General features: G+C 65.5%; 5 protein-coding genes across 6 annotated transcripts; 4 read left to right on the top strand and 1 right to left on the bottom strand.

The window, feature by feature from the left end:
* The first annotated feature begins 26 nt into the window (after positions 1–26).
* UBTD1 (ubiquitin domain containing 1) lies at positions 27–5,100 on the top strand. The gene is made up of 3 exons (XM_086752855.1): positions 27–225; positions 3,827–4,054; positions 4,284–5,100. The coding sequence occupies exons 1-3, from the start codon at positions 159–161 to the stop codon at positions 4,667–4,669; spliced, it is 681 nt and encodes a 226-aa protein (XP_086608981.1). The 5' UTR covers positions 27–158; the 3' UTR covers positions 4,670–5,100.
* Positions 5,101–6,315: 1,215 nt separating this feature from the next.
* Positions 6,316–9,032, top strand: ANKRD2 (ankyrin repeat domain 2). Of its 2 annotated transcripts, XM_086752852.1 has the most exons (9): positions 6,317–6,534; positions 6,916–7,029; positions 7,116–7,277; positions 7,466–7,573; positions 7,721–7,819; positions 8,031–8,129; positions 8,255–8,353; positions 8,648–8,746; positions 8,836–9,032. In XM_086752852.1, exons 1-9 carry the CDS (start codon positions 6,463–6,465, stop codon positions 8,938–8,940), a joined length of 957 nt encoding a protein of 318 aa, XP_086608978.1. In that variant the 5' UTR covers positions 6,317–6,462; the 3' UTR covers positions 8,941–9,032. The 2 variants fall into 2 exon arrangements, with proteins under 2 accessions (XP_086608979.1, XP_086608978.1); XM_086752853.1 differs by lacking the exon at positions 7,466–7,573 and having other exon boundaries at positions 6,316–6,534.
* A 616-nt stretch (positions 9,033–9,648) lies between these two features.
* HOGA1 (4-hydroxy-2-oxoglutarate aldolase 1) lies at positions 9,649–13,169 on the top strand. Its single transcript, XM_086752851.1, has 7 exons — positions 9,649–10,100; positions 11,157–11,285; positions 11,362–11,489; positions 11,602–11,736; positions 11,906–12,002; positions 12,164–12,297; positions 12,718–13,169. The coding sequence occupies exons 1-7, from the start codon at positions 9,872–9,874 to the stop codon at positions 12,865–12,867; spliced, it is 1,002 nt and encodes a 333-aa protein (XP_086608977.1). The 5' UTR covers positions 9,649–9,871; the 3' UTR covers positions 12,868–13,169.
* A 67-nt stretch (positions 13,170–13,236) lies between these two features.
* On the bottom strand, positions 13,237–16,885 carry MORN4 (MORN repeat containing 4). The gene is made up of 5 exons (XM_086752278.1): positions 16,789–16,885; positions 15,075–15,172; positions 14,828–14,942; positions 14,633–14,742; positions 13,237–14,474 (listed from the first exon to the last, which is right to left on the bottom strand). Exons 2-5 carry the CDS (start codon positions 15,139–15,141, stop codon positions 14,326–14,328), a joined length of 441 nt encoding a protein of 146 aa, XP_086608404.1. The 5' UTR covers positions 15,142–15,172; positions 16,789–16,885; the 3' UTR covers positions 13,237–14,325.
* Positions 16,886–17,383: 498 nt separating this feature from the next.
* Positions 17,384–24,499, top strand: PI4K2A (phosphatidylinositol 4-kinase type 2 alpha). The gene is made up of 9 exons (XM_086752593.1): positions 17,384–17,812; positions 20,402–20,602; positions 20,863–20,994; positions 21,079–21,232; positions 21,684–21,745; positions 22,198–22,297; positions 22,560–22,693; positions 22,980–23,039; positions 23,176–24,499. The coding sequence occupies exons 1-9, from the start codon at positions 17,393–17,395 to the stop codon at positions 23,335–23,337; spliced, it is 1,425 nt and encodes a 474-aa protein (XP_086608719.1). The 5' UTR covers positions 17,384–17,392; the 3' UTR covers positions 23,338–24,499.
* The last annotated feature ends 170 nt before the right edge of the window (positions 24,500–24,669 follow it).

Genomic DNA, 24,669 nt, shown 5'->3' with positions numbered 1-24,669 from the left:
TGGCGGGGCGGGGCGGGGCGCCGGGTGTCTCCGGCGGCGGGGCGGCCCCGGCGCTCAGAGCCGGGCGGCGCGGCTGCACGGCGCTGGGCCCCGCGGTCGGGCGCAGCGCAGAGCCGGCCCGGCCTCATGCCGAACGCCGCCGCGGTTGAAGTCCCGCCATGGGCGGCTGCGTGGGGCGGCAGCGCCGGGAGCGGCCCGCCGCCGGGAACCCGCACAAGCGAGCAGGTGAGCGGGGCCGGGTCCTCCGGGGCGCCGCGAGGGGGGGGTCGCAGGGGGGAGTCGTTCTGTGTCCCGGGTTCCGGTCCGGTGCGTGGCCCCGGCAGCGGGCAGGCACGGCGGCTGCCGTCCCGGCTGGGGTGCACGGCGCGTCCCGCCCAGCCCTGCCGGTCTCCGGTTCCTCCCGGCGGAGGGGGTGTCCCGGGTGTCTCGGCTATGGGGCGGGCAGGGAGCGGCTGCTCCGGTCCGGGGAGCAGCGCGGGGAGGGGGGGGGTGGTGGTGCAACGCCGCGGCTTCTCGGAGTTACCGGCAGCCGAATACCCGGGTGCCGTGAGGCGCTGCCCTGAGGGGTCCCGGAGGCCACGGGGATGGGCACGGCTGCCTGCCGGCGGGGTGAATCACGGCCTCCTTCCCCGCGCCCGCCTCCCCGGCCGGTGCAACCGCAGCCGGTAATTACCGTGTTTATGGCAAAACGGGGGTAGGCGGCAGGAGAGGAGGGGCAGGAAGCGTGTGCCCGGGGACGGGGCGCCCCGGCCCTCGCCCGCAGCTGGGATGCGGGAGGGAGGGAGGATTTCCCGTCGGATGGTGCCAGCCGCTCCGGCAGCGCGTGGGGGGTGCCGTGGCTGTGGGGTCCGGCTGTGCCTGCTGCCCGTGCGGAGCCGTCCCCACTGTGCGGGGCTCCAGCCCGCCCCAGAGTTAGGGTGATGGCCCCGCATGGAGCCGGCAGCCCTGCTCCCGCTGGGGCTGCAGCCCCCCAGCCTGGCACACTCTGGCTCCTGGGGATGCAGGCACCTTTTTGTGGGTGTCAGTGAAGTCCTGGGGTCCCCCGGCTGACTGTTTGCTCAGCTTGGTGGGGGCGTGGGGCTGTTGCCTCATAACTTGAGGCTGCTCTGGCTGGATGGGGTCAGATCCCAACATCTGGATTTGTGTGCTCCCCTCCTGTGCTAGACAACAGCTGGTCTATGTCTCCATCACCACTGCTCACTCCCTGCCAGGCTCTCCCTGGGATGGGTCACAGTCCCCTCCTGGTGCCCCTGTGCCCCCGGCAGCTGCTGCCGCTTTCTTGCAGCGTGCCCCTTCCCTGGGTGAGTGGGGCTGTCCCCGGTGCCAGGGTGCCCGGGCTGGCTCCTGCCTTCGCTTGACTGGTGCCACCAGCCTGTGGGAGCTGCTCAGCCCGTGGTGGAAGATGAAGCAAGGCGGCAGCTGCCCTCACCCGCAGTGCGGGGACACTGCCCTGGGCTGGCGGGTCCCAGCACGCGAGGGCCTGCCATCAGCGGGGAGGGATGCTCTCCCTGCCTGCTTTGGCTGCCACAGCGGCCCTGCTAAGCAGCCTGCCTGCCTGTCCATCTCCTGCCCTGGCTGAGACTCGCTGTGACCCCCTTGACAGCGGCGGCAGTGTTGTCTCCAAGGTGGCCAGCTTGCCGCAGCAGGAGGAGCAGGGGATGCCGGTGGCACAACACATCCCAAGCCTGCCTGGCCCAGGAGGGGACCAGCCAGCACTTCTGGAAAGTGGTGTTGCGTGCCATCTGGCTGACATCTCCTCCGGGGCAGAGCTGGCCTCCAGGTCACGCTGGCTGGGGCTGCCCAGCAAGCTGCAGGGCTCCAGCTGGGCAAGGAGCAAGCCCTGGGACAGGGGAGATGCCGGGGCACAGCCTCCTGCCTGGGGATCACCGCACTGGGACGCAGCGCGAGGCACTGAGCCGCAGGCCGACGCTGCAGGCGCAGGGCAGGAGGCAGGCAGGCTGCCCGCCAGATCCTGTTGGCTCGAGTCCGGGTACAGCGAGCGGCCGGACCTGTCCGGCGGTGCTGCCATGGTGGGCAGGGGCGGAAGGTTGCACAAGGGGCCAGGAATAGCGCGGCAGGAGGTGATTAGAGCCTGCGGGACCTGGCTGGGCGGCAGCAATAAATAGACAGGGCTTAGCCCCTGCCTACCTGGGCAAGGCTGCCAAGCACCTCTGCCCACGCGGGGCAGCCGCAACCAGGATCCACGACTGATCCTGCTGCCTCGCCTGGGCCAGCCTCTTCCCTTTGCCGCCAGCAAAGCCGGCGGGACGGTGCCGGACGCACAGTTCTGCCATGTGTGATGGTCCCAGCTGTAAGGATGCGTGCCCCAGCCCAGTAGCCGCAGCGGTGTGGAGATGCAGTCCTGGCCATGTCCTTCACGGTGGCCGTGACCGCTGCTCCGCCGCCCTCCCAGGGCAGGTGCCGCCTCCGACCTTGCTCTGTCCTGCGGTGCTGCAAATCCCTCCTGCCCGGCACAGTGACTGCTGAATCGGCAGCACTGGCTGCAGCCGGCTGCCCTCACTCCTCTGGGGGTGCAGGTGTAGGCAGGATGCTGGCCAGCAAGGATACTCAGCATCCACTCCCAGAGTAGCTGAGCTTCTGTGCCCCGTGGGGACTCCTGGGGTTGGGTGCCACATGTTGTGTCCAGCTCTGGGTGCTCGCTGGGAAAGCAGGTGCTTTGCTGGCTCCAGTGGTTGTGGACAGGGTGGGACAGGACTAGTACTTAAAAAAGGCGATGGTAGTGTCTTGTGACACCGCATGCTTGCCCAGAAAAAGCTGCTTGGGGGGACATGGCTCAGGCAACAGCTGGCGGTGGTGGCTGTCCCCAGCAGCTGGAGTGTGTGGCATCGCCGTGCCTGGCAGGTCGCTGTGCGGGCACAGGCGTCCTGCCTGCCCGGCTGGGGTTCCACATCCCCTGTGTCCCGTCACTGCAGGAAGGGTGCCGGCTGGCCGCCCTAGGGAGAGGGGAGGCAGGAAGGAGCTGTTGTCACTCATTGTCCCCTGCTCAGCTGGGAGTGACAACAGCTCCTTCCTGCCCCACACTTCCGGCCTAGCCGTGAGGCCAGCGGGATGGGGCTGTTCCCATGGGGCCAGCGTGGTGTAGGGAGTGGAGGGCGATGTGGGGCTGGCACGGGGGGTGGCTCAGACCCCTGCTGCTGTGCCCCGGACAGTGTCGGCTGCTGGAGGTCCCTGGGGACGTGGTTGGAGGCTGTTTAGTGGAGAGCCGGCTCAGTTCAACCCATTGCTGGGGCTGCTGCAGGCTGGCAGCCCCCCACCCTGGTGATGCCCTCTGCCCCCTCCTGATGCCCTGGATGCTGTGTGCCTGCTGTCTTGCCCAGAGCTGGTCCCTGCCACCCTGGGGTGGGCAGAGAAGATGAAGAAGTCCTGCTCCCCCTACCCCGCCAGGGCTGCAGCTCAGCCCCAGTAATCCCCTTCCTGCTCCGACTCACCAGCTTATTTTCTGGCTAATTCCCCAAGCTATAAATACTGCTGTGCCTCAGAGGGCCCCGAGGCCCCGCAGCCACCCTGCAGGGCAGGGTCTGGTTCCTCCAGCATGGGGACAAGAGCCTGTGTCCCTCCTGGGGGCAGAGGATGCTGCTTGAGGGGGCAGCCGCTGTGAGGCCAGTGGGACATTGGGCAGGCCCGGCTTCAACCGAGTTCCCCCTGGCTGCCTTGGGGACTGTCTTGTGCCGGGCAGGGTGGTCCCTTGGCCAAGGCTGTGCATGGTGTGAGGGGTCCATGGGAGCCCGTGGGGTCAGGGAGGTGGGGGGCTTGAGGCCCAAGGGGGAGCCTCGAGTCTCAGCTGAGTATCCCCCCCCCTCCCCAGGCCGCAATGAGCCCCTGAAGAAGGAGCGTCCCAAGTGGAAGAGCGACTACCCCATGACAGACGGGCAGCTGCGCAGCAAGCGGGACGAGTTTTGGGACACGGCGCCCGCCTTTGAGGGCCGCAAGGAGATCTGGGATGCCCTGAAGGCAGCTGCCTATGCTGTGGAGGCCAACGACCACAGCCTGGCTCAGGCCATCCTCGATGGAGCCAGTATCACCCTACCCCATGGTGAGGAACGGCACCAGGGGTGTGGGTGGGGTGGGTGCTGAGTGCCCCATATCTGGGCACATTGGGGTCCCAGGCTGGAGAGGAGAGGGGTTTCCAGCTGCCATCCACACAGCTTAGCCTAGCCAAGGCAGGCAAGATGGCCTCTGCTCCACTGCCTGGCGTGACCCCATCCCCATTTGGGGGGTCCATGGGGATGCCCACCCACAGCATCTCACCCTGCTGTCCCCAGGGTCCCTGACGGAGTGCTACGATGAGCTGGGCAACCGGTACCAACTGCCTGTCTACTGTCTGGCACCTCCTGTCAACCTGATCTTGGAGCGGAGCGAGGAGGAGGCAGCGGAGCCGGCTGAGCCCCTGCCCAACGCCCGACGGGAGTTCGCCCTCAAGGTGCGGCTCTCCACCGGCAAGGACCTGCGGCTCAGCGCCAGCATGGGTGACACCATTGGGCAGCTGAAGAAGCAGCTGCAGGCACAGGAGGGCATCGACCTGGCCTGGCAGCGCTGGTTCTTCTCGGGCAAGCTGCTCACCGACCGCACACGGCTGCAGGAGACCAAGATCCAGAAGGATTTTGTCGTGCAAGTGATCGTCAACCAGCCCCTGCCGCCCAGGAACTGACATGCCCTGCACTGGTTGTGGGGAGAGGGCAGGGGGCTAGGGGGCAGTGGCACCTCCAGGGGTGCTCTGTGCCATGTCCCAGCCTTGCTGGAGAGGGGCAGCCCCTGCTTGCCCTTCAGGCTGCCCCAACCTGGGGTGACCCTCTGGGACGGGCTGCATGAGGCTGTGCCGCTGCAGTGGTCCCTCTCAGGTGGGGTCAAGGGCACATGCCATGTTTGCTGCAGGAGGTTCGAGACCAAATGTCTCTGGTGGGGGGGGGGGGGGGGTGCGGCACAGCTGGAGCGCTGCTGCTGAGCTGTGCCGATGGGAAGAGGCCATGACCTGCTGAGCTCTGGCTCCCCCTGGCCAGGAGGCCCCAGGGTGCTGGGCTGAGTGGAGATGTCTCCCCTCTGTACATAGTCTGTATTTATCAATAAAGCCTTTTCATCCTTCTTCTGACCCTTGGGGCAGGCTAGGGGGGGCTGGCTGTCACCTGCAGCCACAGGAGGTGCCTGTCCTATGTCCACTCTCATGTCAGAATGGGCAAGAGGTGGCAAGGGAGAGCCTGGGTGCCCTAGCTTTGCTCCCTGGTGCCATCCCAATCTGTCCCACCCCACCAGCCCTGGCTCCTTTCCTGCCTGGACCCTTCTCCAGCACTGCCAGCATCATCCCGTCACCACTCTGGCTGCTCATCAGCACGTGGCCACCACCTCACTTTCCTATGCTTCCCCTCACAAGGTTTCAGCCTGTGCCTGCCCCAGGGCCAGATGGACAGTCCATGGAGGGGGACTGTCCCAGGACCACCTTCATGGCCACCATTGCCTGTCTTGGTGAAAACAGTACCTTTCTGCAGCCAGAGGCTGTGGCACCCATGGGACAGGGCACCCAAGGGAACTGTCTGGGAGGGTGACAGTGACGTGTCCCCCATCTGTCCTTCCCTCAGGTCGTGTGCCGGGGGCTGGTGCCCAGAGCATTAACTGTCCCGGCACAGGGCAGCACCGGCCTCATCTTACAAAGGGGGAGAGCAAAGCTGAACAATGACCCAAGTGCCGGGAATAGCTGCCGACTGCCGGCTGGCCCCACGTGAAGCCCGCCCTGCTGCCAGACTGCCCGTGCACTGCAGAGGAGGCTGGCCGGCCGCTGGGACCCTGGCAGGGCTGTTTGGGACGCTCCGCACCTGAGGTCATCCTCCAAAGTGGCACGGAGGGCTTGTGGCTCCTGGTGTCACATGCTGCCTGCTGCTGGCTGAGAGGTTTGTGGGGGTCCCAAGCCTCCTTTTAGGGTGGGCAGCGTCCCCCCTTGCTGGGTGCCAGGGAGCTTTCGGTGATGCCGGTGGGTGGAAGCTGCAGCATCTGTTTGCGTGGGGGTGGGGTGATGTGAGCCACAGGGAGCATCCCAGCAGCACGGGCCAGGTGGCATAAGCACAGGACCCACAGGACGACCCTAAACTGTGGCCCTGCTCCACCAACCCTGTCTGGACTGGTTGCCGTGGGCTCTGTGCACTGCAGCTCCCTGCATCCAGCATGAGGGTCCCAGACAGCCCGTGGGGGGCCCAAGGGTCTCTTTAAGAGGGTGCGGGGCCAGGGAGGTGAGCCAGGGCCACCAGAAAGCAGGAAGGTGAGCTCATGGCAAAGCTGCCCAAGTCATGTGGAGCAGCCACAGCTGTTGGTGCCCTTGGTCCGTGGGACAGAGGGGCTGGCGGCATAAAGCCCCGTGGCCAGCGGAGCTGCCGGCAGCACTGGGAACCAGGGCTGGGTGTTCCCTGCTCGTGGTGGTGAGGAGGAGAGGCCACATCCTGTGCACCACAGGAAGACATGGAGCTGGATGTGCAACGGGCCAAGGAGCTCATCGAGCAGAAGCTGGCGGAGGAGGAGGAGGAGGAGAAGGTGGGTCCATGAGGCAGCGGGACCTTCCCGAGGCTGCGGCAGGGAGCTACCTTGCACTGTGTTCGTCCCTGGGGACTCCAGTGCGAGGAGGCTGGCACTGGTCCTGCCACCCTGGGGGAGCAGCAAGGTGGACAAGGGACATCAGGTTCCCAAACCAGGAGCTCTTGCCCATGGGGCAGAGCCAAGCAACAGGCACGTGCCCAGCTTGCCAAGCAGGTCAGCTGGGCAAGCGCAAGCCCAGGGGCTGCTGGCCATCCCACAGACCTCAGCAGTGAGCTGTGAGCCGTGCCCAGAGCCACCTCCACCAGCAGGCTGGGGGCAGAGGCAGTGGGGCTGCTTCATGCCTGGCCAGGACCATGCAGCCCCCCCGTGCCCATGCAGCGACTGAAAGGGGATGGTGTGCGGGAGCCGCTGGCTGTGGAGCGTATGAGCACACCTGAGCTGGAGGACGAGAAACGCCACGGCCCCAGGAACCGAGGCCTCGAGGCTGTCAAGGTGAGGAGGGGTCAGGGTGCAGGGAGGGCCGGGGAGCAACGGAGTGCGGGGAAGGTGAACGGGGTGCTGCATGTCCCCCCCCCCAGGGCCAGGAACGGGTGCGGAAGAGCTCGGTCGACCTGCGGCGGGAGATCATTGACGTGGGGAGCATCCAGCGCCTCATCGAGCTCCGCAAGCAGCGCCGGCAGCGCCGGGAGGAGCGAGCGGCCACCCCCGAGCCCCCCCTGCCACCTGAGCCCCTGGAGATTGTATGTCAGGGGTTCCCAGGGTGTGGGAGGGGGACTGCTGGGACAAGGGCTGGAGCCCCTATGGGCTAGCCCCCAGGTCACTCTGCCAGCTGGGGACATCCCTGGGGAAGCAGGGCAGGAGGCTCCCCCGTGTTGTCCCCTCTCCCATGCCCCTGCATGCCCCAGCTCTGAGCCCATCCGGTCACCAGGATGGTCCTGTGGAGCCAGAAACCTTCCTGCGAGCTGCCGTCCAGGGCAAGATGTATGTCATCGAGAAGTTTCTGGCAGATGGTGGCTCCCCTGACACATGTGATGAGGTAGCCATCCCCCACGGCCACTGGCCACCCCCCACTGTGCCCCGCAACCGTGGCCCATCATACCCACTGACAGGGGCTGGGGATACAGCCGGGCTGGGCTTGGGGGGCGATGGATCCATCTGCCAACGCAGCACCTTGTTGCCCTAGTTCCACCGCACAGCCCTGCACCGCTGCTCACTGGAGGGACACACGGACATCCTGCGGAAGCTGCTGGACAGCGGGGCCACCGTCGACTTCAGGGACCGGGTGAGGCCAGATCCTGCCCCTGGCTCTGAGCCTCTGGGCATGGCGCAGCCAGAGCAGCGGGTGTCCCTGCTGCGGGGCGGTGCTGTCCCCACCGCCCAGGTGGCCGTGGGTAGGGGTCTGCCACCTCAGCCCCGGCACAGGGACCAGCTGGGGCGGGGGACAGACAAGGGGTGGTTGTGTCCCCTGCCGTGACATGGCTTTGTGCCACCAGCTGGACTGCACCGCTGTGCACTGGGCCTGCCGGGGTGGGCATCTCGATGTGGTCAAGCTGCTGCAGGACCACGGGGCAGACCTCAACCTGAAGGACAAGGTGTGCAGGGCAGAGCCTGGGGGTATGGGGCTGTGGCAGGGGCACAGGCATGCCCCATGGGACCAGGGCTGGTTAGCAGGGGTGGCTGCTGATCCCCTCTGGTGTCCATCTCCTCCTCTCTCAAGCTGCTCAGCACCCCCCTCCACGTGGCCACCCGGACTGGGCACCCTGACATCGTGGAGCACCTCATCCACTGCGGTGTGGACATCAACTCCCAGGACAGGGTGAGTGCTGCAGCCTTGCAGCCAGCACTGCAGGGACAACACGGACCCCCCCCCTCCTCTGGCTGACTCTTCTGGGGGCTCCCAAGCACCAGCGATGGGGCTCATCTGGACACACACGCATCCCTGCCCTGGGGTGCTGGCAGCTGCAGCCAGGGCTGCGGGGTGGGCACCACCCACCTTGTTCTCCTGGGCAGATGGGTGTGCAGGGAGCTGGGGAGCTGTGCCAGGGACACACAGGGGATCCCTGTCCCTGGAGCTGGACCGCGATCCCCAGCCAGGCTGCATCTCTCCCAGGAAGGTGACACCGCGCTGCATGATGCCACGCGGCTCAGCCGCTACAAGATCATCAAAATGCTGATCCTGTACGGGGCCGACATGATGGCCAAGAACCAGGTGAGCAGGGAGGGCCAGCACCGGGGCCATTTGCTGCCCTACGATGCCACAAAACCCCAGATCCAGCTTCTCTCTGCCCTCTCCTGCAGGCTGGCAAGACTCCGACGGACCTGGTGCAGCAGTGGCAGGTGGACACGCGCCAGGCGCTGGAGTCCAAGGAGCAGCCTCAGAGGGAGATGGAGGTCCCTGCATGACAGCACTGGGCAGAGACCAGTAACCAAGCTCAGCTCCAGGGAGCAGGATCCATCTGAGACTTGTCCATGTCAATAAAAGCCAGCAAAGAGCAGCGTTCCGCTCCAGGGGGCTGTGGGGCTGGGCAGCCTGTTCCAGGAGCGATGGGGCTGGGGAAGCTGAGTTATCCGGAGCTGGGTTGTCCAGCAGCACAGATGTGCCCTGCTTTGTAGCACAGGGACTTGGATGTTGGTGACACCATAGGGCCAGGACACGAGTGATTCAAGGGTGAGACTCCTTGCTGCAGGATGCCCTGGTTGCTGGCAGTGCTTCCAAGTCCCACCTGGGCAAGCTCAGGGAGGAAAACTCCAGCTAGGGTGGCTGAACCCTGGGCCATACTGTACTGGAGGCTGGGGTTACGCCAGGGAGCAGCAGTTGTACTTCTGCCGGGCAGCCCCTCTGCGGGGCTGGATCACTGCTTGTTCTCCTGCCTGCCCCGCTGGAGCCATCCCTGGGGGGACACGGTGGCCCCTTTGCCAGATGGGTCACTTCTGCCGAGCACGGTGCTCTTTGCTCCCTACCCGGAAACGCTCCTGCTTGCCTGTTTACAGGAGACTCTACACCAAAACCCAGAGCAAGAGAACCCTGCCCACAGCCCTGAGACCACCCCCAGTGCCTGGTCCCTCCCTGGCTCTGCAGCCTGACCCCGTGGGTGGCAGAGGGACGGCTGCCAGGGCTGGCAAGTGGAAGGGAAAGCACAGCTGGGGCTCACCCGGAGGGATGCTGAGCTCTCACAGCCAGCTCCTGGAGTGGGGGAGAGCACCCTGAGCTCAGCCAAGTACCACCCTCTCTGTCGCCCGCCCAGCCAGGTCGTGGGTCCCTCACGTGCCCCATCAAATATTAACAGCCCCTGAGTGGGGCAGGTGGCACGGTCAGCGGAAGCACCCAGCCGCCATGGCGCTCAGCACTCGCCTTGCCTTGCCCCTCCGATCTGCCCTGGCAGCCCTGTGCTGGGCAGCCCCCAGGCAGCACCGGGGGCTCAGCACCCCCTCGGGACCGGGACACACGCTTGACCTCAGGGGCATCTTCCCGCCCCTCGCCACCCCGTTCTCGCCCACGCAGGAGGTGGACTATACCCAGCTGGAGGGGAACCTGCGCCACTACGCCAGCATCCCCTTCCGAGGTAAGTGCTGCCCGCTGCCCTGCTCCATCTGCCGGACCCCTGCCTGCCGCAGGGGCTGTGTGGCAGTGGGCAGACAGACTGCCGGCTTCCCGACAGTGCTCAGCCTCCAGCTGAACTTTGCTCCAGGACAGGCAGCCCCTCGGGTGACCCACCTGGGAACCTCTGCACAGCAAGGACGCGTGTGTCCTTGCACACCCCTGCCACGCTCTGGCCGGTGCTTGTGTGCGCACTCCACATGTGGCTGCAGGCTTACACCTACACTCTGCACACCTGTACACGCTCACACAGGTGCCATGCCCTGGCACGCACATCCCTTGGTTGTCCAGGATGGATGGATGGGAGGAGAGGGGCTGCAGGAAGAGGCTGGGAGTGACAGGGATGTGCCTTGGGGTCTCCCCTATTCTGAGCAGGCTGTGAGTCCAGGGCTTGCCTGGCTGTGGGGACAGGGACAGGAGAGGGCACACTGAGGGCTGTAGAGCCCTGGCTGGATGCCCAGGGGCAAGGAAGGGAGAGGATGATGGGGACACCCAGCCCACCCTGGAGTCCAGGATGCCATGGCAGAGCCGGGCAGCACCAGGCTGGAGCTGGCCTACCTGAGTCTGTGGCACCGGCAGGGTCCCAAGGAAGGGGTCTGCATGCTCCATCTGGGAACAGGGTGGCACAGCCTGGCTGCACGCACCAATAAATCCCTCGCTAGCGGTGCTGTGTGGCGTGGTTTCTGGGGGATGGAGCTGTGCTCAGCCCACAGGGTGCATGCACGGCATGTACGAGGGTGCCGGGCTAGGGGATGGCACAGCCAGCGCTCAGTGCAGTGAGAGGGGCCACTGTGATCTGGGGGGGCGCATACTCACACGTGACTTCTGTGGAGGAGCCCAGGGCTTTGCAGGGCATCTGTGAGAGCCTCCTGGCCCAAGGGGACTGCTGGACACGGGCACCGGGCTGCTCCAGGTGCTTGGTGCCCACCTGAGAGTGGAGTGTGGAGAGTGCAGGGACGGCTGCCCTGTGGGCAGCCTGCTCCTCTGCCTGAGCCCTGCCATCCCCATGCTTGTGTTTCAGGGCTGGTGGTGCTGGGCTCCAATGGGGAATTCCCCTACCTGGCACGCCAGGAGCGGCTGGAGGTGGTGAGCTGCGTGCGCCGGGCTCTGCCCAGGGACCGCCTGCTGCTGGCTGGCTCGGGCTGCGAATGTGAGTGCCAACGCGGAAATTATGGGGGCCATGCATCCCCCTCGGGGCATCCCTCACCCCTCTGCCTCCTCCCCAGCCACCCAGGCCACCATCGAGCTGACAGTCAGCATGGCAGAGGCGGGGGCCGATGCGGTGCTGGTTGTGACACCCTGCTATTACCGGGGGGCCATGACCAGCGCTGCCCTGGTCCAGCACTACACGCAGGTGAGCCGTGCCTGGTTCCCGTCGGCAGCCCAGCTGGGGCAGCAGGATGGGGAGCACATCCCACACATCTCTGACCCACCCCAGCTGCTAAGCTCTGCCCGGCTGCCCACAGGTCGCCGACGCATCCCCCATCCCTGTGGTGCTCTACAGCGTTCCCGCCAACACCGGCCTGGACCTGCCCCTGGAGGCTGTCCTGGCCCTGGCTCAGCACCCTAACATCGTCGGGATCAAGGACAGCGGAGGGGACGTGAGTGGGGCAAGGCTTCCCCAGGGCTGGCTGCCACCAAACCTAGCCCTGAGCTGGGAAGATTGAGCTGGCATTTGCAGCCCTTCCCCGGGCTCCAGGGATGCTGCATGAGCCCCGTGGAAGGGGACAGGGTGATGCCTGCCCCAGGGAACAGCGCGTCTCTCCCCAGATTACCCGCGTGGGGCTGATGGTCCACAAGACACGACAGGAAGATTTCCAGGTGCTGGCGGGATCGGCCGGCTTTCTGGTGGCAAGCTATGCCCTGGGTAGGTGGTGTGGCCTCTGCTCAGCTGGGGGCATGGGGTGCTGCCCTGGGGGGGACCGGCAGCTGGGCAGGAGGAGGCAGGCAAGGGGTAGCGATGTATTGGGGGTGCTGGCTGGGCATGGCAATGTTGAGCTGGCTGCCAACATGTCCCCGTGTCCCCAGGTGCCTCTGGAGGGGTCTGTGCCCTTGCCAATGTCCTGGGGGCCCCGCTGTGCCAGCTGGACCACCTGTGCCGTGAGGGTCGCTGGCAGGAGGCCCGCGACCTGCAGTACCGGCTCATCGAGCCCAATGCGGCGGTGAGTGGGCAGCACCCCCCGGGACGCTGCAGGGCCATCGCAGAGCTAGTGGGGGGGTGGCAAAGGATGGAGGTCCTCAGGGGTGGCCCAGGAGGACTGGGGTGGCACAGCACCCGTCTGGTGAGCTGAGCCGGGCTGAGCGGGTGGGAAATGCCAGCCCTGCCATGCCAGGAACAGCATGTCTGCTGGCAGTGGGCGCCTGCCCGACCACCTTGCCAGCTATTTATAGGCAGCGATGCGGGGGGAAAAGCTGCTCCTCCCCGGGGCCCCTACCCCACTGCAGGTACTTTGCCGGGGGGCTGCAGCCACCCTGCACCCTGCCCAGCCTTGCCACCCCATACGGGGCTGATGCAGGAACGCAGGGAGCGTGTTGCTCTGTCCCACGGGAGCCAGCAAGCCCCCGCGCCCTCCCTCCTGCAGGTCACCCGCCGGTTTGGGATCCCGGGACTGAAGAAGGCCATGGAGTGGTTTGGCTACTATGGGGGTCCCTGCCGCGCACCCCTGGCCCCACTGAGCGCCCCCCAGGTCGAGGAGCTGAGAAGCACCTTCAGTGCCAATGGCTGGTTGTGAGGGGTCCCTCCTCACCCCTTCCTGCACCAGGAAGGCACAGGAGACAGTGACCCTGGGAGCTGGGGACGTGGTGCAGACAGTGGGACGTGGCCAGGAGAAAGCCACTCATCCTGCTCCTTCCTGCTGGACAGGGCTGCCCCGGGCAGAGCAGGTGGGGGGGACACCCCTCTGGCCACCCTTGTGTCCCCTGGCCTAGGCACGCACCCAGCCTCGACAGACCCCAGGGTCCCACTGTCACCACCTGGGAAGGGGTGGATCCCCACACCGCGAGCTGGGAATAAACCTGCTGCTCCCTCTCTGCATCTACAGTCCCGCCTGCACAAGTAGCACCCCCGCCCCGGTCCCTGCTCCCAGCAAAAAGGACACGTCTTGGGCGTTTGGCAACGTGGTTTACTCAGCTGAGGCCCATGCAGGCGGCAGCGCAAGGCAGGGTCACGGCAAGGCACGGGACCGGTGTGCACAGAGATGGCAGGGAGGGCACGGCCCCTGCCCCCCACCGCCAGGCTGCGAGGGCTGCCGGGACCCCCGCGCCACGGCCAGCCAGACTGCACTGGGGGTGAAGGTGAGCACGCAGCGGGGAGATGAAGGATGCATGCAGGGGGCAAGACAGGGAGCTGTGTGCCCCCTGCCCACCCTGCTTGCCTGCACCTGTGCCCCCCTGCCCCTACCCCTGCCTGCTCTGCCCATGCCCCCTGCTCCAGCCCTGGCACCCCACACAGCCCTGCTTGTGCCCCCCGTCCTGGGCTCCAGCCAACCCTACTCCTTGCTCGCCATCACTCCTGCCCTCCTGCAGCGTGTAGCAGACACTGGCCAGGCTGAGTGTCCCCTGGTCCTGCTGCTGCAGATGTCCCTAAGGCAGCAGACGGGCTGGATTGGCACAGGGGACATAGCCCATCGGTTAGCTGGGCACTGTGTCACCCTGCCCAGGGCACACAGGGGGATGGCCGGTCACCCAGAGCTGAGGGCACAGGCCACGGGGTGCCCGAGGTGCCTACCCTGCCTCGGGACTGGGGTAGCAAAGCAGGTCAGGAGCTGCCCCTCCACGGGCACATGGTCCAGCCAGCAGCCCCCAGCTAAGACACCCTGGCAGTGGGGTCAAGCCCCAGCCCCTACCCCCCTGCTCCATCCTCTGCAACAGGCTCACAGCCCTGGTGGTCCTGTGACCTTCCTGGGGGGCAGAGGGGCCAAGCTCTGGCCACCCTGTCCCCACGGCGGCTCTGGCAGCTGCCAGGGCTATAACCAGAGAGAGAAGGCACCATGGCTGCCCCGGGGCACTTGGGTGGAGAGCGGAGGGCTCTGTCCCCCCCAGCAGTGGGGGTTTGGCAGAGGGGAGCTTGGTGGGGATGGAGGGCAGGGGGGCACCCAGCAGTGCCACATCCCTGCTCCAGGGGACGGCGGGGCCAGCCAGTGCCCAGTGGAGGGGGTCTCTGCTGCGGCAGAAAGGGACGCAGAGCATCGTCACGCTGTCAGGTTGTGGGCAGACTTGGAGGCACCCTGGGCCCTCTGGATGACGGCCGGGCACTTCTCCCGCCGCAGCAGCTTGTTGTTCTCAAAGAAGCCCTCATTGCGGGGCACGCCATGGGAGCCGTCAGGGAAGGTCAGGAGACCTGGGGAGGGGAGCAGAGGGAAGGGCTGGGAGTGGGCACGGAGCGGCACCCACTGCGGGCCACAGCCGGAGGCACAGAGCCGGAGATGCTGGAGGGGCCGCGCTGAGCTGAGGCCACGCGGGGCCGCGGCTGCCTGCACCGTGCCGCTGGGCACTCACCAAAGCCGTACACGCGCCCGCCTTTGAACTCGCCCTCAAAGGTCATGTTGTCACAGCGGGTGAAGACGCCGACGCCGTTGAACTTGCCCTGCACAAACTCCCCCTCGTACCTGCACAGGAGGAGCTCCTGAGGCAGCAGCTCCCCACATCAAGTGGGGATGCCCAGGGGGGTGTACACAGGGGTGCCACGCTCACCTGGAGCCGTCAGAGAAGGTGAGCACACCACAGCCATGGAAGAGCCCGTTCTCGAAGTGTCCCACGTAAGCGGTGCCATCGGCAAACGTCAGCTGCCCAACGCCGTGCCTGCGACCTAGGCGAGGGCAGAAATGGGCAGCGCTGGACGGATGGAGGCAGGGACTGCCCTGGCGTGGTGCTGGGCAGGGATGTGGGGGATGCCTGGCCCCTGGCACAGACAGCACCGTCCCCTCCCACCCCATCTCACCTTCCTTCCACTCGCCTCGGTACTCCTCCCCGTTGGAGTAGGTGAAGGAGCCTTTGGTGAGGGTCATGGCGACAGCCTCCAGCAGCGCAGGGCAAGAGCTGGCAGGGAGAGGTGCAGAGGGTGGCTGCTGGGCAGGGGGAGTAGCCTGGCTTGCCCAGAGCCCCCACGTCCCCTTGGCTTGTGGAGAGGCACGTGTCTGCCCTGGGGATGGCTCTACTGGGGCACGCCGCAGCGTGAGGAGGTGACCCCCAGAAGCACAGCCGCCCTGCCTCTGAAACCCCAGCCGCCAGGTTCGGGTTGCTGCCCACCCCACTGCAGGGCTCTGGGCGATGTGAGCCCAGGGGGGTCAGAGCCCAGTGAAATGTGAGCGAGCGGCAGGAAGAGGAGCGTGGCAGGAGGTGGCTGCCTTCGGCGCGGCTCCCCAGCAGGACTAGAGGGGTCCTGCACCGCAGCAGGCTCAGGCCAGCGGCTGCCCTCAGCTCTGCTGGGACAGTCCCAGGAGGAAATGGGCATTTTGGAAAGGAGATGCTTGCCAGGTCGTGCTTGGTGCTGGCTCTTCAGGAGAGGGAGCAGAGAGCTTGTGGGGTTTCCAGCTCCAGACTCAAGGATGGGGAGAACTGGCTCACCCCCCAGGGATGGAGTGGCTGCTCCTCCTAAGAGGGACAGCAGAGAGAGGACTCTGGGGCTCCAGGGCCTTGCTCTGCTACCGAGAGTTTGCAAACCTCCCTGCTGACAGCAAGCAGCCCCCGGAGCCCTGCACACCCCCAGCGCCGCTGTCGAGCAGCGCAGCTCTCCCCAGCTCTCCCAGGGAAGGAACCAGCACGGAGATAGCCCCACAGGTGGGCTGGGCACTGCCTCTCCAATGGCTCCCAGGGCTCCACTTCCAAAGGGGGTACCCCTGCTCGCACCGGTGTGTCCGTCCCTGGACAGATGGGTGCCGAGACATGCTAGCCAGGCAGATGCAGCGCCTGGGAGCATCGTGAGGAATTTGCAAGGGCTTTGTGTCCAGAGGAGAAATGGCCCCCAGCCAAGCCGAGCAGCGACTGAACACTGCTCTCTGCTGATGGCAGAGACCGGAGGAGCTCACGCCGGCTCCCCAGCCCGCAGCCAGCCCAGCACCTCTGGGGATCCCCCCGGCCGCGCCGGCAGGAGGAGAGGGTGCAGCCAGGGAGGGCTCGCTGCACCAGCACGGCCTGTGCCTGCACCCGCGGCTTCACCCGGAGGACGGGCAGCGTTTCCCCTGCGAGCAGCACTGTGAGCCCAGCCGCTGGACGTCCCCCCCTCCCCGGGCACCCACAGCAAGCAGGGGCCACGCCGCGCACCCCTCCACTCAGCCCACGACCTGCCCGGGCCATGCAACCCACGGGCTGGAGCCACGCACGGGGGGCGAGGGGTACACGGACCCAGCCGGGCCACGCACCCCTGGGCAATGCATGCACACCCTGCCCACGCCACGCACCCACGCGGGACACAGGCACGCCCCACCGGGGTAGTGTGCCCAGAGGTGGTGACTGCGCCCGTGGCTGATGCACGCATGCCCCACTGTGTCCATGCACCCACGGCTGATGCATCCACGCCCCGACGGGTCCACGCACCCAGGGGCGGTGCGCGCCCGCCCCACCGGGACACCCGTGGCGATGCCCGCAGGCCTGGTGCCTGCCCAGGGGCGGTGCGGGCGGGCCGGGCGGCGCAGGGACCCGCGGCCCGCGCTCACCTGGCTCCGCGCTCGCCGCCCGCACCGCTCCCCACTCGGGTCCCGCCGAGGGGCGGTGGCACGGCCACCTCCCCTGCCAGCCCCGCGCCCCGCCACCCGATGCCACGCCGCCAGCGTCCATCCCCGCCCGCCGTTGGCTGTTTCCACGGCAACCGCTAGCAACGCGGCTGCTCATTGGCTAGCTTCGCAGCACGCCCTCGCCAGCTGCCATCTTTGTGTGGGGCAAGGCGGTCTCCTCCCCGGGCGTGCCGGCGAAGAGGCAGAGCCCCCGCCCTGCCGCCATCTTTGTGAAGGGCAGCAGGGGGCGCTGCTGCTCCCGAGCGGTCATCTTTGTGTGGGGCACTAGCGGCGCCGGCCCCCACGGCGGGGGCGTGGGGCCGGCGGACCTCTCACGGCCCCGACGGACAAGCGGCGCAAGGCGTAGCGGGGCGGGGGGAACGGACGGACGGACAACACCCTCCAGCCCCGCCTCATCCGGCACCACGGCCGGTAACGCCCGGTCTGGGCGTGGCGGGGGAGGGCAGAGCAGCCAATGGGGCGTGGCGGCGCGGTGACGCGGGCGGAAGCGGCGGGCGCGGGCGGCGCGGCGGGGGCGGGGGGCGCGATGGACGAGACGAGCCCGCTGGTGTCGCCGGAGCGGGCGCAGGCCCCCGACTACGGGCTGCCGGGGGGAGCCGTGCGCGCCCCCCCGCCCGTCGCCCCCCAACCGCCGCCGCCGCCGCCGCCGCCTTCCCCTCCCGGCTCCCCCGGCGGCCGCGACCGCGAGCGGCAGCCGCTGCTGGAGCGCGGGGCCCGGGGCCCGGCGGCGGCGGCGGCGCAGGCCCAGGCCCAAGCCCAGGCGGCGGCGCAGGCCCAAGCCCAGGCGGCAGCGGCGGCGGCGCAGCGGGAGCGTAACGACTTCCCCGAGGACCCCGAGTTCGCCGAGGTGGTGCGGCGGGCCGAGCTGGCCAGCGAGCGCGGCATCTTCCCGGAGCGCATCTCGCAGGGCTCCAGCGGCAGCTACTTCGTCAAGGACCCGCAGGGGGTGAGCCCGCCCCGTGTGCCCGGCCCCGGGGGGTGGCCGGCCGCTCCCCGTGGCCCACCGAGGCCTGCGGGCTGAGCGGCGCAGGCCGGGAGGAGGGCGCTCCACGGGGGAACTGGTGATGCTGGTGACCCGGGATGCTGGTGGGAGCGGCTGGAACCGCCCTGGGCCTCCCCGGGGAGAAATGTGGTGGGACTGGCAGCGAGAGTGGGGGGCAGCTGTGTGCAAGTGCTGCTTCAGCCTCTTCTGTGGCTTCCCTGCCTGGAGAGGGAGGGTCACGCTCTCCCTTAGGCTTGTGCATCAGCATCTCCTGACTGCGGTCAGCATCTCCTGACCATGGAGACTCCAGCCCTAGGGCTGCGACTGACAGCTGAGCTGTTTTTTGGCCTGTGAGACTGGAGTGAGATGTCTTCTCTGCGCCTACAGGGGTGATATAATTGAGGCAAATTTCTCAGCATATAGCTGGTTCCCCGGAGATCTGGTCATCTGTGTGGCAGCTGTCTCCACACCACTGACTGGATGTGTGTGCAGCAGCACAGGGTGGCTTGTCTTGTGACTGGCAGCATCCAGCCCCATTACTTGAGCTGTTGCTGCTTCCTGTGATTCTCCCTCCACGTGTGTGTCGGGATGCTTTCTGGGAAGCAGGACTGGACTCGCCGGTCCCTGGTGTGCCCTAGTTTTTCTGTGTTGGGTGGAGCCTGGCTCCTGGGAGTTGTGGCAGACAGGTCCCAGCTGAGCTGGCGGGCTGTGGGGCAATCCACACTTCCTCCTGCTGCAGCCCTGTCACCCTCCTAGTCCCTCCCATTGCCCAATATGAGATGTGTTGCTGGGGTGGGTGGCAGGGCAGAGGCTGCCTGTCTGTAGGAGACCCAAGCTTGGTGAGGGCTGGTGGAGGATGCGTGTGAGGAACCAAAGTCTGTGTACGCCTGGTCACGTCACCTGTCAGATCCCCTAGACTGCCCTGCTGTCAGCAAATGTGGTGTGTGTCTTGTTTGTGTGGCTGCTGGCCAGGGTCACCAAAACCTCCCTGCTACTGGCACAGGAGAGAGTGCAGCGCGCTGCTATTGCGGGCAGGGGGTGAGGGCATCAGGGGGAAAACTTTTCTCTTGTTTCTGCTTCTCTCTGGGCTCCCAGGACCTGACCTGTCCCAGCCGGGATTTGCTTCCTCAGTGGGCTGTGGTTACCCCAGCTGCTGGCTGCGCCTCCAGGCCGGCCTGGCTCCCTCTGCCTTACTCCTGGCGCCAGGCAGACCTGTTTTCCCTGCCAGTGCTGCTCCCAGCATGGGTCTGTCTGGAAGGGGACACTGTGCTGCCAGGCCTCTTCTGGCTTCCACTTCCGCACTGTCCCTGCCTGGCTGGGCCTTGCTCTGCTGGACTGGCTCCACAGAGCACAGGGCTTCATGCTGCCAGAACTCCGTCCAGGTCTCTTGCAGGCTTGTGTCCAAGGATGTGTTGGCGGTTGTGCGCCTTCACGTGAGCTGGTGAGGGGATTGCCTTCCTTCCTGCTCAGGGGAAGTGGCTTCTCTGTGTGATCTGGGGATAGCCGAAGTGGTCCTGTTCCCTCAAACCCTTCCTCTCCTTCTTCCTGGTAGACAAAACCTTGCTCCTGCCTGCCCTAGGCTGGCTTCTGGCCCTTTGTAGACTGGGATTGCACTGGGGTCCCCTGCGGAGGTGCTGGGACTCGTGTTCCACTTCCACATTGTGGCAGCTCTGCCTGGGGAAGTGCCGCCCACTCAGGCTGCGGCCGGCACCAGCCATGGGGAGGAGGGCTAGTTGTGTGTGCTGCTGAGTCACACCAGAGCAGGGGCTGCCGGCTGCTGCACAGCCCCCCGGGGACACCTGGTCTGCAGGGGCCGGTGGCCTTGCTCCTGCCCCGGCCCTTGTCTCAGTTGTTTGGCTTGGCAGTGCTGGCTTGGTGATAGTGCCGTGCCTAGCACAAGGCTTCTGTGCCCTCTGCAGCAGTGGGGTACCTGTGCTGCTGTCCCTGCTGTTGGGTCAATGTGTGCAAGGCTGGATTGAGGGGCTGGGGGTGCTGCTGGTACTAGTTGGTGGCCAGTTTGGAGCTGCCTCTGCCCTCTTGCCCACAGTGTACCCAGAGAGCCAGCCCATCTGCTGTCTCTAGCTGGGCTCCCCAGTGGTCCTCCAGCTGTTTGGCTGTTCTGGTCCCGTTTCCTCTGGTCAGTTTGGGATCAGCTCTGTTCAATGGATTTTTGAGCCAGGGCAGGGATTGCTACCCCCCTCCCTCTCCTGCGTGGACATAATGAGCAGCAGTGCGCAGGAGCTCTCTCCAGCCATCCAAAGGTCGCTGGCATGGGGCTGGGATGTTTACCAGGGGACAGCATCGTCACTGGTGTCTTTTGGGACAGGGAGGGTCATTTCCAGGTGTGTGAGCCAGATACGAAGGTCTTCAGGCAGCACCCTGCTCTCCCTCCTGAGAGCTGTGAGGTCTGCCTGGTCGCAGGGGCTGATTATTGCCCTGGTGAGGGGCTGTTCTGGGCTTGTTCCCGAGTGTCTCAAGCGTGGGCTGACTCAAGGGAAAGTGTCCTGACTCTGCCAGCTCCCTCGAGTCAGCCCTTCTCTCTCCCGCTCACAGAAAATCATTGGTGTCTTCAAGCCCAAGAACGAGGAGCCATACGGGCAGCTGAACCCCAAGTGGACCAAGTGGCTGCAGAAGTTGTGTTGCCCGTGCTGCTTTGGGAGAGACTGCCTCGTCCTCAACCAGGGCTACCTGTCGGAGGCGGGTGCCAGCCTGGTGGACCAGAAACTGGAACTCAACATTGTTCCCCGCACAAAGGTGAGGGAACAGCTGCTGGGATCTTGTCTCGGGGAGGTTTTCCTGTGCTTCTGCACAGCTCTGCTTGTGCCTTTTCTTGTGGCACTGCTGACCTCAGAGATGTTGTGTTGAGAGCTCTGGACCAGGACTGCTTCTGCTCAAGCCGTGTGGATCCTCGTACTGGGCAGAGCTGTGGGAAATGATGTGTCTTGGTTTTATCAGCCAGTCCTGTGACAGTTGCCAGGTGCCTGTGCTGACGTCTGCCCTCCTGTCCCCCCCAGGTGGTGTATCTGGCCAGCGAGACCTTTAACTACAGTGCCATCGACAGGGTGAAGTCCCGAGGAAAGAGGCTGGCCCTGGAGAAGGTTCCAAAAGTCGGACAGCGCTTCCACCGCATTGGTCTGCCACCCAAGGTAGGGCTGTCGGCCTCCGCGCCCGCCTGTCGCTTCTTCTCTGTCCTGTGTGGCCTCCTGTAACGCAGCCTCTTCTTGCTTCAGGTGGGCTCCTTCCAGCTCTTTGTGGAAGGCTACAAGGATGCTGACTACTGGCTGCGGCGGTTTGAAGCTGAGCCGCTCCCGGAGAACACCAACCGGCAGCTGCTGCTGCAGTTCGAGCGGCTGGTGGTGCTGGACTACATCATCAGGAACACAGGTAGGGCTGGCTGCCTGGCACGGGACGTTGCCTGCTTCTTCGTGTCCTGCCAGCTGGAGAAAGGGGAGTGGGGCAAGGGCTTGGCATCTCTTTCCAGCACCCAAAACTCCTCTCAACATCACTTGGTTGCTGCCAGGTGACAGCTGCCTCTGGGTAGAGTGCAGCTGCTGTGGTTGCCCACCACCATGGCTGCTGGGTGTGAATGCATGGGCGTTCTAGGAGATCTGGATCCAGCACGGTGCTAGGGTGAAAGGTTGCTGGCTGCAAGGATCCAGGAACATCTGGAGATCCATCACCCAACTCTGTCCCTGTGTCCCGTCTCTTGCTGGGCTTCTGAGTTTGGGCCTAAAACTGCTCTGTCTCACTTCTGGGTGAGAGGAGGAGTAATCTTCTGCCTGGCCTGGTGCAGGCAGGCCCTGGCGCTGACACGGCTGGTTTTATCTCCCTGCAGACCGGGGCAATGACAACTGGCTCATCAAGTACGACTGTCCCCTGGACAGCGCGGGTGTGCGGGTGAGTGGCTCTTCCCGGGCAGGGGCTCCATGGGGGGCTCTGCTCCTGTAAGCTGCCTGCCTGGCAGGAAGACTGAGGATTTTGCAGTTGCCTTGGGTTTCTGAGTGTGCAGACACCTGATCTTGTCTCCTGGGCCTTTTGTTGCCCTCTGTGTCTGTGGTTTGTGGCCTAGTGGGACTTTGTGAAGATGCAGCTGGGCTCTAGGGGGAAACTGACGTTGCTGGACATGTGCATCCTTGGGGTGAGGCCTGGGGGGAGTGGAGCGGCTTTGTCCCCCTCCCACCTGAAACAGACAGTGCTTCCCTGTGGGCAAGGGCCACATGATGGACGAGAAGCTGCTGTGCCTCTGTGGTAGCCAAGGCAAAGATCCTGGCAGCAGGGGTGCAGGGAGTCAGAGAGGCACTGCTCCTGCTGGGGGGGGCCTCCCTGTAACATGTTTCACTTCCTTCCAGGACAGTGACTGGGTGGTGGTGAAGGAGCCCATCATCAAGCTGGCTGCTATAGACAATGGTTTGGCCTTTCCCTTGAAACACCCGGACTCCTGGAGAGCATGTGAGTCCCTCGGACTGTGCCAGGGCACCTTGGTGAGCCATACAGCTCTGCACTCGGGCGTCCTCCTCAAAGGCTGGAGAGGAGAGGGCTAGGGCTGTCCCTCTGCAAGCCTTCTGGGTTCATGGGCAGCTCTGCCTCAGCAGAGGCTGTAGAAAGTGGGTGCTGGACCCTGAGTCCCACACGCAGGTGATCTGGCACCCAGGGGCCTGTGGCACCATCCTTTGCCTTCCTCAGCTCTAGTGTCTCCTGCTTCCTCCCGCAGATCCGTTCTACTGGGCATGGCTGCCCCAGGCCAAAATCCCCTTTTCACAGGAGATCAAGGACCTGATTCTTCCCAAGATCTCAGACCCCAACTTTGTCAAGGACCTGGAGGAAGATCTGTATGAGCTCTTCAAGGTGAGCTGGAGGAGCGGGTGAGGATGGTTTGGAAGGAATAAGAGCAGGGCTGGTGTTGGGGAGCTCCCTGTCAAGGCTGCAGGGGACAGAAAAGTGGCCAAGCTCCTGACGGTGTTTCTGGGCTGAGGCATAGCAGGGTTATCCCTCTGCCAGGAGCTGAAGATCCAGTGTGGGGAGAAGCAGGAAACCCATGGGACAGGAGGAGAGAGGCTTGCTTGGGGAATAGGCAGCTCTTGAGTGGGGCAGCGGGTGGGTGCTACTGTGTTGTCTGCACTCTCTCTTGCAGAAAGACCCTGGCTTTGACAGGGGACAGTTTCACAAGCAGATTGCTGTCATGAGAGGCCAGGTAAGCAGTGTGTAGGGAAGGCAGATGGGTGAGCCACGGAGCCTCATCCTGCCTACCTGGCAGGAAGGGTGCTGGCGTGGACACTCTCCGTTGCTCTGGTGGGGCAGCTCAGGCATTGCTCTGTTGTGCCGTACAGATCCTGAACCTGACTCAGGCGCTGAAAGACGGCAAGAGCCCCCTGCACCTGGTTCAGATGCCACCTGTGATTGTGGAAACAGCGCGTTCCCACCAGCGCACCTCCAGCGAGTCCTACACGCAGAGCTTCCAGAGTCGGAAGCCTTTCTTCTCTTGGTGGTAGCTGTAGGAGCCATGGGCAGGGCTTGGCCACCTCGGACTGCGAGAGGAGCTGGGCCACTGCCGGTTCCTGTGGCTTGGACTCGACCTTCTGGGTAGAGCGAGCAGGTGCGGCTGGAGGAACCTGCAGCTGAACTGGAGGAGCCAGGCAGGTCGGGCACGGTCCCTCCCCAGCTCCGTTGGAGCTCAGTGCCCTGCCTGGGGCAGAGCCCAGGGGGAGGTGTGGGAATCTGCTGGTAGCCGTGGTGTGGCTGGGACCCTGCCCCTGCCTCCCCTCCTCGGCCTGCATGCGGCTCTGAGCACCCCTACCTGGGGCTGGGATGAGCAGGCTGCCTGGGCCAGGATCCGTCCAGCGCTTTTCACCAGGCCACTGGCCCTTTTCTTTCCTGCCGGATGCCGGGCTGGGAAAGCCTGTAGCGGGTTACACCCCATCCCTTTTCCTGAGGGTGTGCTGTGCTCCTCCGCTGTCCCTCCTCTGCACCAACCCCGTGCACGCTGCTTTCCTCAGGGGGAGTTCCTGCTGCCCGCTGGCGCGGTGGGGACCGCAATGAACGGCTGTTCTCTGGCTGGGGGCTCGAGGAGGGGACAGAGGAGGGACAACTCACGGGGCTGGCTTGGGTGCAGTTAGACACTAAGGGGAAAGAGGTACTGGCTTGTCCTTGTGAGGAGCACGTTGCTCTGGGAGGGGCCGTAACTTAGTGCCCTCCCTTCATGGGAGCCCCCCCAGCTGGAGAGGGCTGAGGGTTGGGTGCAAGTGCCCTCTCCCCCTCTGCTGCCCCAGTCCATCTCTCCTGCCAGGTCTCCCCAGCTGCTCTTGCTTGGCTTTTGCCCCTGCTCCCAGCAAGCTCCCTGGCTGCTGTGCAGCCGGCATGGTGCCAGCCTTGTCTGTGCCTAGGGCCCCCTCGCGGGGCAGGGGGCTGCCAGGGAAGGGGACAGGTGGGAGGCATGATGGGGGGCACAAGGGGATCAGCGTGGGCTGCTTGCTGCCCTGGTGCTGACAATCTCACAGGCCTGCTGTGGGTGGGTGAGGCAGCAAGAGCCTCTCTGCTGAGCTTGTGTTGTGTAAAACAGTACCAGGGCCGCTGCCTGCATCCGCTTGCCTTGAGCTGCGGCTTCTCCTGCTGCTGGGGGAAACCGGTGTTGGGTCTCACTGTCCTGTTAGCCCATCTTGGGGAGTTGAGGGGGGGGGAAATAAAAGTGGGTTGGGGTTCTGCTGCTTGAGCCTGGGAGGGGAGAGCACCTCCCTTGTCTCCTGTACAGGGAGGCGGCTCAGCACTGGCTGTGCAAGCACAGGGTGGGCAGTGGTGAGACCCCGGCTCTCTGGCCAGGCCCAGCT

This window comes from Chlamydotis macqueenii, chromosome 7, assembly GCF_036417535.1.
Source record: "Chlamydotis macqueenii isolate bChlMac1 chromosome 7, bChlMac1.mat, whole genome shotgun sequence".
Taxonomy (NCBI): domain Eukaryota; kingdom Metazoa; phylum Chordata; class Aves; order Otidiformes; family Otididae; genus Chlamydotis; species Chlamydotis macqueenii.
This window is presented reverse-complemented; position numbering and strand designations above follow the sequence as displayed.